This window comes from Pecten maximus, chromosome 8 (assembly GCF_902652985.1).
Source record: "Pecten maximus chromosome 8, xPecMax1.1, whole genome shotgun sequence".
NCBI classification, from domain to species: Eukaryota; Metazoa; Mollusca; class Bivalvia; order Pectinida; family Pectinidae; genus Pecten; species Pecten maximus.
Genome location: NC_047022.1, coordinates 39,247,141 through 39,259,706, shown reverse-complemented (window position 1 = coordinate 39,259,706; position 12,566 = coordinate 39,247,141). Strand labels below are relative to the sequence as shown.

The following is a 12,566-nucleotide window of genomic DNA, read 5'->3' as shown; positions in this document are numbered from 1 at the left end:
TTAATTCCTATCCAAACCGCCTCACAGCTTCGGGTCGCCATCTTTGCTCAAATCAAGACATCTGTGCGTTTGAAAGAGTCAGTACTGCAAAGATTCTAAATGATCTTGTGTTATAAATTTTAAGATTATAATAGAAACGAAATATGGATTTTAAGATAATCTGATTTAAATTACTTATGCATTAGGTTAGAGAATCGTAGCAATTATTTACAATGCACTCTAACGTTGTACTCAATACTGATCACAATGTTTTTATTTAGACATTTTCTATATCTTTCGCTTCATATCATTTTAAGAATTGATTTAGATTTCCCAATAATTTCGCTGGAAATGCCTTTGATGACGTAACATTAAATCTACAGGCTATAGAATCAGGCATCTATAGTCGATAAATGGAGGTTTGGAGTGGATAACACTTCGGTCCATTAGCTGTATGATATTTCGTGGCGTCGGTTATTAGAACGTGACAATGGAAAGCACAAAGATCATAAAAACAGAAGATCATTGAACATTCCCGGATTATTTTCGCAATTTTTGAGACACCAATGTGCTAAAATGCAACGGAAAGTAACACAGATTTAATTCATAGCTATCGTATCTTAACCTATGTAGTTGGACTAGACCTACTTTCGTTTTACAGTTTACGGATATGGTCATAAAAATAATTCATATTCTGAATCATTGTCGATCTAATTACTTAATTGCGGGATATTTCTATCAAGTATATGTGTACTTCTCATGTACCGGGTGCATCTTTGTTTAAAATTGACTGGTCTGCAGGTCTGATCTGACTCCCTCAGCTGACCCTGACCACAGGGCCACGTTTATATGGTATCCTTTTGTAAACACCTCATAATAAATGTATCAACGGCAGAATCGTCTGGATTACAATTTTTACCGTTTAAATACTTTAATATATAAATACTTATTACCGGTTAGCTTGTAATTATAATAATAAATATGTATTTTCACACTCTTAATATATTGGATGTATAAACAAATTGTATGTTTATAAATATTCATTTCTTCATTAAATAATAATGTAATTATTATGTCAGCCATACTATAATTCATATCGCGCATATTATATATTTTCCTTACACCCTAAACATTCATTCGCATGCATCATCTTATATTATTCATTCGCATGCATCATATTATTTTCTATATTACCTTGTATACAAATATAATACAGAGTTCAATCGTTGTCATAATTATAGTATGCAGGTTTCAAACAAAAATTCCGGAAAAATAGTCCGGTTTTCTTTGCTACGTGACTCAGGCAGCATCGCTACATTCGGTATGGTTTATGGTGTCGTGTCGTCCGAAACTCCCGTGGTAAGAGAAAAGGGCAAGTGTTGCTGTGGAAAGTGACGAAACAATGAACGGGTAAGGTACCTCGGAAGGGTCTTTGTAAAGACCGGTCAGAGAGTGAAATGGGTACACTAAAGATGGTTGTTTTAAACTGAACAAATAGTTTTATTCCCCCAGCAGTAGACATGTATACTGAAAACATGGTTAGTGTATGAACGATATGTTGTGTTTTGGCGAGGGTAGGGTAAAGAGAGACAAGATAGTAAATGAATATCGACATAACGAGACAACCTCGCAGAGGACCACTGTAACAATATATAATGGTCATTGAATATCGACATAACGAGATTACCTCACAGAGGACCAATGTAACAATATATAATGGTCATTGAATATCGACATTGACGAGACTACCTCACAGAGGACCACTGTAATAATATATAATGGTCATTGAATATCGATATTGACGAGACTACCTCACAGAGGACCACTGTAATAATATATAATGGTCATTGAATATCGACATTAACGAGACAACCTCACAGAGGACCACTGTAACAATATATAATGGTAATTGAATATCGACATAACGAGAATACCTCACAGAGGACCACTGTAACAATATATAATGGTCATTGAATATCGACATTGACGAGACTACCTCACAGAGGACCACTGTAACAATATATAATGGTCATTGAATATCGACATTGACGAGACTACCTCGCAGAGGACCACTGTAACAATATATAATGGTCATTGAATATCGATATTGAATATCGACATTGACGAGACTACCTCACAGAGGACCACGGTAATAATATATAATGGTCATTGAATATCGACATTAACGAGACTACCTCACAGAGGACCACTGTAACACTATATAATGGTCATTGAATATCGATATTGAATATCGACATTGGCGAGACTACCTCACAGAGGACCACTGTAATAATATATAATGGTAATTGAATATCGACATAACGAGACTACCTCTTAGAGGACCACTGTAACAATATATAATGGTAATTGAATATCGACATTGACGAGACTACCTCACAGAGGACCACTGTAATAATATATAATGGTAATTGAATATCGATATTGACGAGACTACCTCACAGAGGACCACTGTAATAATATATAATGGTCATTGAATATCGACATTGACGAGACTACCTCACAGAGGACCACTGTAATAATATATAATGGTCATTGAATATCGACATAACGAGACTACCTCTTAGAGGACCACTGTAATAATATATAATGGTCATTGAATATCGACATTAACGAGACTACCTCACAGAGGACCACTGTAATAATATATAATGGTCATTGAATATCGACATTGACGAGACTACCTCACAGAGAACCACTGTAACAATATATAATGGTCATTGAATATCGACATAACGAGACTACCTCACAGAGGACCACTGTAATAATATATAATGGTCATTGAATATCGACATTGGCGAGACTACCTCACAGAGAACCACTGTAATAATATATAATGGTAATTGAATATCGACATTGACGAGACTACCTCACAGAGGACCACTGTAATAATATATAATGGTCATTGAATATCGACATAACGAGACAACCTCACAGAGGACCACTGTAACAATATATAATGGTCATTGAATATCGACATAACGAGACAACCTCACAGAGGACCACTGTAACAATATATAATGGTCATTGAATATCGACATTGGCGAGACTACCTCACAGAGGACCACTGTAACACTATATAATGGTCATTGAATATCGACATAACGAGACAACCTCACAGAGGACCACTGTAACAATATATAATGGTCATTGAATATCGACATTGGCGAGACTACCTCACAGAGGACCACTGTAACAATAAAACACGATAAGGTCCCGGGTTACTTAGCTGGGATGATGAATATAAGAAAAAAGTACTCTAACGATATATCATGATAAAATTAAAGTTAATAATTAAAGTTATTGAATTTACATAAAGATCATTATCAATGACCGGACTATTAATAAAGAATCGATATATCATAATAAAGACTGAAGTGATTTAAGCGACTATAATGTTAAAAATCACTATAAGAAAAAGGGATAAAAACGTGATAATTTCAAAGAGTTTGTTTAAAAACTAGCACTTTTTATTTATTACTAAAATTTAAAGTGACTGCAACAATTTATTGTTGTTTCCTTAAAAATCAAAACAAAACAAAAATTTGAACAGATCGGTCTTGATTTTATTCATATATTACCGATCGTAACCCAATCGTAATATCACCTAGGCTTTTCCGGCTTATTTTAGGAAAAAACGCGTTTTTATTTCGGAAGTACAAAATGTAAATGACTGATTCCGCTTTCTTCGAAATAAATCCAGGATGACCATTTTACAAGCAACAGTCGAAGTGAACAATGTTTAACCCCCAAAATATGTACAGCAAAGTCGACGGTATATTATGGGTATATTTGATTATCCATATGCTGAATCTAAGGTATAAGTCGCTTTAAATTTGGACAAGGAACTTTATAACCTACAACATCTCAACCATCGGTACCATGACCAAGTTAGCCATAGCATGATTCGGGAGGATCCTACATGTCTGTCATATGAAAATCGTTATACTTCTACAGGGGATGTGAAGCATAAACACAGCCACTGCTCGCTTGGGGTTGGTTTCTAAGATAGGAACCTGTTTATCAAAAATTACACCATTTTGAGAGTAAGAGACGTGCCTCATTCCTTCATAAATAAATTACATGTAATAAATTTCAATGTGACGGTCTATGTCAGCCCCCGGCGATCCACATCACTCTGCCAGCGACAGAGCGTAAACCCCGGAAGAGAAGACTACGCCACAAACAAAAGCCAGCCATAAAAACCGGTCAACAGAAACACTTTGAGTGTCCCAAATGGGTTTAAACGTTTTTCCCATTCCACTGAATCCCAAAAATGCCGAAATGGTATAGGAGCTTTTACATAGCTTTTACAGACGAGTCCGCCTTCAAATACACTTCGCAAAAAAAAAAAAAAAAAAAAAAAATATTCCTCGGATAACATTATGAACCATTATAATGCTTTTAAGAAAATCAAAATCAAAAACAAAACAAAAAACAAAACAAAAAAACAGAAAAAGAAAGAAAAACATGTAACCCTACACCTAAATCCCGGATTGGAGGCATTCAAAGATGTTGTAAAACAGGAGATATTCGAACATCATACCATGACTTGTATCCAGAGATAACCTTGGAAGGATAGGGGAGCGTAAGGCACATCAAAACACCGACTCATCAAACCAGTTGACCATGGCTTTGCAGTAGTGGTCAGGAACAGAATCGACTATATTCAGGAGAACAATTGCCAATTTTCGAATGAGACGTTCTATCTTAAAGTCGGTAATGATTTGACGATGGAACATGCTCAAAAGGTCAAAGCCGCCGCCATTAGCAGGATACACAATAATTGATATATTGACCAAGATATGACAGTTTGTTTTCGTGATTTCCTGCAAGCAGGTAATTTCTACCCCTTCCCAAAATCCAAAGATATGTAACTCAGGCCGACCTACTATCAATGTGATTGGCCACCCTACGGACAAAATCTCAAAGTGTAGCGACTTCTACTTGAGGCACGATGCAGAGAACTATTGAAACACCTGAGTTGGAGGATAGGACAAACTATCTCCAAAAGACACCTTGTAGTAATCAGCCTGAAGATACGCTCCATGTTACCATAGATGTAGTCTCCCTAACCACCAACATCCCGCACGAGGATCAAGAATACGACAAATGTTTATTTCGAGGAAGGGAAGAGGGAATGCGTCATAATCAGAATAGCAACAGCTGTTTTCCACTCAAATTATCAGGGATGTCCAATTTGCCCGGAAAGAATATTACTCTTTTAAGACGTATGTATCCATTTTCTGTGCTGTTATTTTATCATCTTAATAGGAGCTGATTCTAATGTAAATTAGGCATTTTAACGATCACAGATTTACATAAATTGTAAGGACACGTGTTATGGATTTTGAATGCGTTAGATACGACGTGTTACGTCTTACACCTGGTATATATTCCGACATTAATATTACGGAAAGGACTGTGGTCGCTCGACCCGCCCTCAAGACCTCGGATAGCAGTAGAGATCATTGTTATTTACTTTATTGACCTACATTCTCAGCAGTGATACGTTTAGATACATCAGGTCTACCGACGTTCTCAAGCAGACATTTATTTTGGCGACAATGTTGAATATTCATGGTCACATTGACACCACATTATATAGACGGTTAGTGCTAAATCATTTACACATTAGTTTTACTTGCGATTCTCGGTAATGCCATAGTATAATGGCTTGGAGATGGATTCTATGTTAACTTATTGCCATAAATAAAATTACCATTTATTGAAGCATGCACGCCATATTTTTTGAAATTACCAATTAGTCGTAAACATTGATGAAATAAGCATGTCGCCTTGTTCAGATCAGGTTATGCCATACTGTACAGTTTCCTGGAAAATAATTTATTAATATGTTGTATTTTAGAACGGGGTTGAATGGAAGATGCATGCAGAAAATAAAATCATCCATGTGCTGATAACTTTAACAAATTTAATTTGAATTTGTAAATATTCACTTGCATAAATTTGTTAATATTCACTTGTATCATTTTGTTAATATTCACTTGTATTTACTTATTAATATTCACTTGTATTAATTTGTTAATATTCACTTGTATTAACTATAAGCAGGGAATATGCTAATATTGAATAAGTTGAAAGGTTGGATTTGTTCACGTCATCCTAAATAACATGCCTTAAAAGAATCAATAGAAGAATAGGTTCATGCATGTACAGAATTTTACAAAATATATTTCATCAATCCGTCTCAGAAATATGTCTGATTTATGATTCCGTGAATATATATATAGAAAAATATATCATTGACATTTGATTTATATTATTGGGTCAAAAAGAAGCAATATAAACGGTAGTATTCCTGATATCACTGGATCCTAGGTATGTCTACAAGATACGATTCCTTGAGATGTTATTATGGGACAATGAAAAATGTCAAATTTTAGAGGCAATCCGCCCCTTTATCAAGACACAGAGAATACAAATACAATCACATGATATACAAACAGTACTAGAAAATGCAATAAGACAAAATAAGAGCAATATTTTTGGTAGTAGTTTAAATAACAACCATGGACCGAAGGCGTTGGCCAGCGTGACATGTACAAAGCCATGTTCTATGATGGACGTCTCGGCCAAGACATTTGAAAATATCCCGCGCGTGCATAGTGTTTCATCAAATCAAGAAGTAATAAAGACAGTACATACAAGAAAATAGTCGAATTTTGGATGCATTCTGCTCCTAAATCAAGACACAAGTAAATCACAAACGATCACATATAGACATAAAACATGGAATAGTTACACAAATTTATTAGATAAGTACCGAAAAATTTGTTTGTTAAGTCCAGTACGAGTAGGTTGAACTTATACAAGACAATAATACTTTAATAATGTAATACAAGGAACCTGGCATTACCAGGATATCCGGATATACTAAAACAGCGTTATATTGTTAAGGTTTCAAGGCGTCTGTCAACTTTATATTCCACTCATCACGGGGTTTCCGTGGAAAAATTATGGAACCATTATTGGTTTGTAAGTTTAAAAACAATTCATGTCAACAGACTTTAATCAATTAACACATCAGCGCGTGCTGAAGTTCATAAATATTTTTTTTTTAAATCTGAGTAATGAATGCATGAATTTGTTAATTAATTAACTAATCAAAAATTAATTTATAATCTTGATATACTGGTATCGTAACCAGCGTTGAAAATCGTCTTTTTTATTAAAATAAAACATTAGACACAAAACGTAGATGTTGTTGAACTCAAATTCAGGATTGGAAAAAGGTAAATTAATTCTGTAGGTTAGGCTAATTTCACCCCCACTGTCTTAATTGCAGTACGAACAATTAATCAGCTGGGCAATGTTTCCGTGACAAAAATCTGTCAGTACGAAGCATTTAAAAGCCTGCAAAATTCAGGAACTTAACAAAGAGGGATATGCTTCCAGCCTTGTCACCAAGGTAAGAACGCTCTGCGTGTGTGAGTTTTAATTTAATTTCTCAGTTTTGTATTGAACCATAGCGATTTGTTTTGTTTATTTTTACTGTTTGTAAACATATATATTATTACTTTGATATTTCTTTTCATTAAAAGATATTTTTTACTTTAATATTTTTAATTATATCAAAATGATGCAATAGAAATTCAACAAACCGTCGTCTTATAGATAAACCGTATCAAACAACAATCAGAAGACACTCTTCTTAATATCACCAATGGTTACGAACATTTAACTAAGCTGTATAAAACAAAATATATAGGTTTTTGTATATTTCTATGCGGGATACAATATTAAAAGAATCTGTGTGCATTTATATAAGTGGTATACATACTTGCACTTTGTAATGCATATTATATGATTTGTATCAATATCAACGGCATTGGAAGTTACAAAAGAAATACTACTATCAGTTAACACCACTACATTGACGCATCAGTCTCTAGCGACATGGTGTCATGCTAAGTAAAATCCGCCCAGTCCTATCCTACAGATTACACTACAGGTGATTAAAGTCCTCGCTTTTCAATAGAAAAACATAAAAGACCTTGTTTATAATACCAATGGTCACGCTTATCCCCTTAAACTCTTTACAATGTCTACATCCTGAGAATTTAAACCAGCCAAAGAACTTCCTGTGAATGTGATAAGTTAGAACTGGGGAAGTTAACTCATTTACTACTAAAGCAAACTGAATATAAACTCGCCTTGTCTGCAGGACTCTTAAATGAATCCATGCATCCTTAACCTTTCAGATGAAGCAAGTTATGTCCGGTTTGGTATTTGCCTGTATAGCGGGATTTGTGTTGACTTCCGTAAATGGACAGTTATCACAATCTTCACCGATCGGGAACTGTGATCAATACCGTGATTCTCGTGGACAGTACCACATAACCGAAGATGATAACAGCATGTATTGTTTCCATCTGCATCTATACCAATCCGCCTTAGACTTCGCGCACCCCGAGGCCCCCAGAATATACATCCAGGAACTCCTGAAGAATGCTCTGTCGAGGTGTATTAACCCTAGGCCACGAAAGGTGACACCTGCACCATCACAGCCACAACCGGCAAAACCAATTATACCTAAGAAAGTCTGTAGAACCAGAAAGTGCAGAAGAGCGCGTTACAGCAAACGTGTGAAAAGGGCTGCATTAAGACCTACATCTAACAGAGGAAGGCGGTTCAGGAAACGAACGAAAAGAGTGGCCAGGAAAGGAAACAAGAACCGGAAGCCTCACGGAAAAGAAAGCAAATGTAACTGGGTACGGAAAGAAGTTCGGATGTTGTCTAGGTCTGAGTGGATTCGATTTGCAAAACGACTCAATATATTAAAGAGACCAATCGTAAGTAATTACAACAACCAACTCAATATATTAAAGAGACCAATCGTAAGTAATTACAACAACCAACTCAATATATTAAAGAGACCAATCGTAAGTAATTACAACAACCAACTCAATATACTAAAGACACCGATCGTAAGAATTACAACAACCAACTCAATATACTAAATATACCAATCGTAAGTAATTACAACAACCAACTCAATATACTAAAGACACCAATCGTAAGTAATTACAACAACCAACTCAATATACTAAAGACACCAATCGTAAGTAATTACAACAACCAACTCAATATACTAAAGTGACCAATCGTACGTAATTACAACAACCAACTCAATATACTAAAGACACCAATCGTAAGTAATTACAACAACCAACTCAATATACTAAAGTGACCAATCGTACGTAATTACAACAACCAACTCAATATACTAAATCTACCAATCGTAAGTAATTACAACAACCAACTCAATATACTAAAGACACCAATCGTTACTGATCATAACACTAATCACCTCTATATCCAATGCTAATGGTCTTGATTTTCTGAAGGCACAATTTATTGTTAAAATGGATGAAATTATGGGAAACTTCATGAATGGAACAAAAAAGGAACAATTGAGTATGAGAAAAGATTGATATAGAAAACAAATTGTCTTCTGCTTCAATGACAACCATGCAATGCAAGTCTATGTTCTCGAGTCGGAATCGTCTAGTTAGTTTTTCCACTTATCTTCCGATACCATACGATGGTTTTACGTTGTAGAGAATTATACCTGATTTTAATGTCTCCAGAAAGCACACAACAAGGGTATTTTTAGCTTGATATACAAGTACACTTTAGACGGTGACACAGCGAGATTCACGGAGAGTATCCACAGGCAATTACCATTTTAATGAACAAATACCTTTTGAGAAAGTATTCACCTAGGAATGATATACCCGCAAATTACAGAGAGACACTTGTTTCTTCGTGCGTTCGTTATAAACAATTTAAAAAAAAACGGTAATTGGCATCAAAAACATATCAGTTTGTTTTGAACGTACATTCCTATAATATGCCATCAATTGTTTTCTAGGTCATTCCAGGAGAGGGTTCTTTTATCCCGTATGATTTGATTTCCAACGTCCACAGTCATGGACCAAACTTGGATGCCGCATATGGAGGTCCTAACTTCCTTGGTTGGAATAGAATATATCTCTTGATGTAAGTTTACTCGTTATTTCTATAAATCTATAGGAACGCCGATGTGGCGCAGTGGTAAAAGCTGCGGGTTTTCTGGCTAGGTGACTAGGGGCCATAGATCGTGAGTTCGAGTCCCGGTCAGGGCACGAGTCATAAAGTTGTCTTCCCTCGTCAATTGTGTTACTATGTTATAGATAGATATATAAAGCTTCATGGGTACCTCCTACAGAATATGTGGTACATGGTTATAAATACGTATACAATATAATGTATCTGTTGGAAGGGAGAGAGAAACTGACAAATGTTGTCCTTCCTTTTCAGACTTGAGACTGCTCTTGGGATCCCCGTACCATATTGGGACAATCGAATGGATTATGATATGGACGAACCTACACACTCCATACTGTGGACGGATGAGTTTTTCGGACCTGGGTTCGGAATTGTTGACTCGGGACCGTTTAAGGGGTGGACAACAGCTGACAACTTGTCACTTAGGCGGGACATAGGTAGGAAGGGGAGTCTTATCAGCGCTTGTATGGTTGAAAAAATACTACGTTATAAAAGTCATGACCCTATAGTCGAGCCGACAACTAGGAGTATTTCGTTAGAAGAATATCAAAACGGACCCCACCGATGGGTGGGTGAGCAGATGTCGATTCTACAAAGTGCGTCTCAGGATCCTATTTTTTTCCTTCACCGCAGTTTTGTTGATTACATATGGTATCAGTTTAGAAATAAATTAAGGTCTGCCGGTGATGTTAATCCGTCTTTAGATTATCCCGACAAGGGACCACCATCACATAGACGAGGTGAAACAATGATTCCGTTCGGAAATCTTCGTAACATTATTGGCTATGGAGACTTTATTGAGAGACTAACCCAATACGAGGATTCGCCAACATGTTCTGCCTGTAGCAGCAGTGAGTATTTGGAGTGCGACACCCAAATTAATAGATGCAAATCGAAAGCAAAGACAGTTGACATGGCTGCAGGACAAATGGGTTTCCAGCAGCCTAGACAGCGGATGACACCAGCTTTACGTGGTAAAAAATTCAGAAGTGCCGAAACAGATCCCAGGACACGAGGAAACCTCTTTTAGAAAAGCACACCTCGGTCTGATACCGGGTATGTAGGGCAAATCATTTTAAACAGTGTCAAAGGAACATGTAGCTTTCTAGAAATAATGATTCGTCTCTCTGAAAATATGTAAAAAACGATGTTTGGTCAAGGAAAAGGATGTAAACAAATTAAAGTGGCTGTCAATCTGATCTTATGGATATCCTCACATTCTTTCTTTAACAATTTGTTGCAAATCTATTCTTTGTGCAGTTATAGAAGTATATGATGTCAGTGTGAATTAATTGCCAAAACATGCATTACAAATAAACTTCGTTACAGAAATTTTAATATTCCATTGAAACAGAAAGCTGCATTAATACGGCGGGCCTACTGCCATAACTGCGCCATATGTCAGCTTGGATGATGCGCATTATTAATTATGCAAAATCATTTACAAAGAATTTAAATATCATGGTTCATTAAACTAGACGTGTATAACCTGTGTATAATTTATATACACTACATAATTTATACGTATATGTAATCTGATTCAGGTCCCTGTGACGGGAATAAGAACTAGGAAATAAAACAAAAACAAGATGACTTTGTTTAGTACCAATCGTTAATACATTTTTTTTTGCGATACATTATGGACAAATAAAGCGGACACGGCTATTATCAATTTCCCCTTATATTATCCTATTCTACAGCCATGGATCCCCGAAGTCCTCCGACACACATTGGAATATTTCCATGTCCTGTATTTTTTCTCTATTGTTGTAGGTATCACTAGAACAAACTATAAAACAATTTAAAATGTATTTGGTTTTAAACTATTTGACGAATTGACTGATTGTTTGCTAAAAAGGGGTGTGGTCATTTGTACATCGTTGCTAAGAAATCAATGTCCTTATAACAATGAATCCAACAAAGATGGCGCCGCGCAAAATGTCACCAGTCTAAAATAGCATGAAACATCAGACGTGTGCGTATATATCTCATTATAGGGTAAATTAGACAAGTTCTGGCATCTAGTATTCTTTTTATATTTCATATTGTCTTTGTTAAATACTGCACTGTGCACGAGTATATATTAAAACCGCTCTTTAAAATGAACGTTACGTATAAGAATATTCTCAACGGAAATTAAAATCTCTATTACACAATATCCCTTATACTTTTGGCACAACGACAAGTTTTGTATATGTCTGTAGAAGGTAAAATATGTATAGAGTTATGAATGGTTATTATATTATAATAACGCTATGCCAGATCTTAAAACTCTGTATTACTAAACACTAAAAAAATAGCTATACATAATTCATTTTATATACATATCTAAAAATTCGTGTCAGCCCTGAGCTGTATAAGACGTCCATTGCGTACACGTAGTGACTTCCAAAACTTTAGCGTAAAAATTAAAGTTGAATCTAAAGGAGTATGCTGTTGGTAATAGTTAACTTCCTTTAGTTAAAATCACATTAGAATCCTCACAAGGCAGCTAC

At 35.7% G+C, this 12,566-nt stretch overlaps 1 protein-coding gene across 1 annotated transcript; it reads left to right on the top strand.

Moving 5' to 3' along the window:
* Positions 1-7,321: 7,321 nt before the first annotated feature.
* Positions 7,322-11,271, top strand: LOC117333473 (tyrosinase-like protein 2). The gene is made up of 4 exons (XM_033892777.1): positions 7,322-7,429; positions 8,223-8,813; positions 9,896-10,023; positions 10,324-11,271. The coding sequence occupies exons 2-4, from the start codon at positions 8,223-8,225 to the stop codon at positions 11,099-11,101; spliced, it is 1,497 nt and encodes a 498-aa protein (XP_033748668.1). The 5' UTR covers positions 7,322-7,429; the 3' UTR covers positions 11,102-11,271.
* The last annotated feature ends 1,295 nt before the right edge of the window (positions 11,272-12,566 follow it).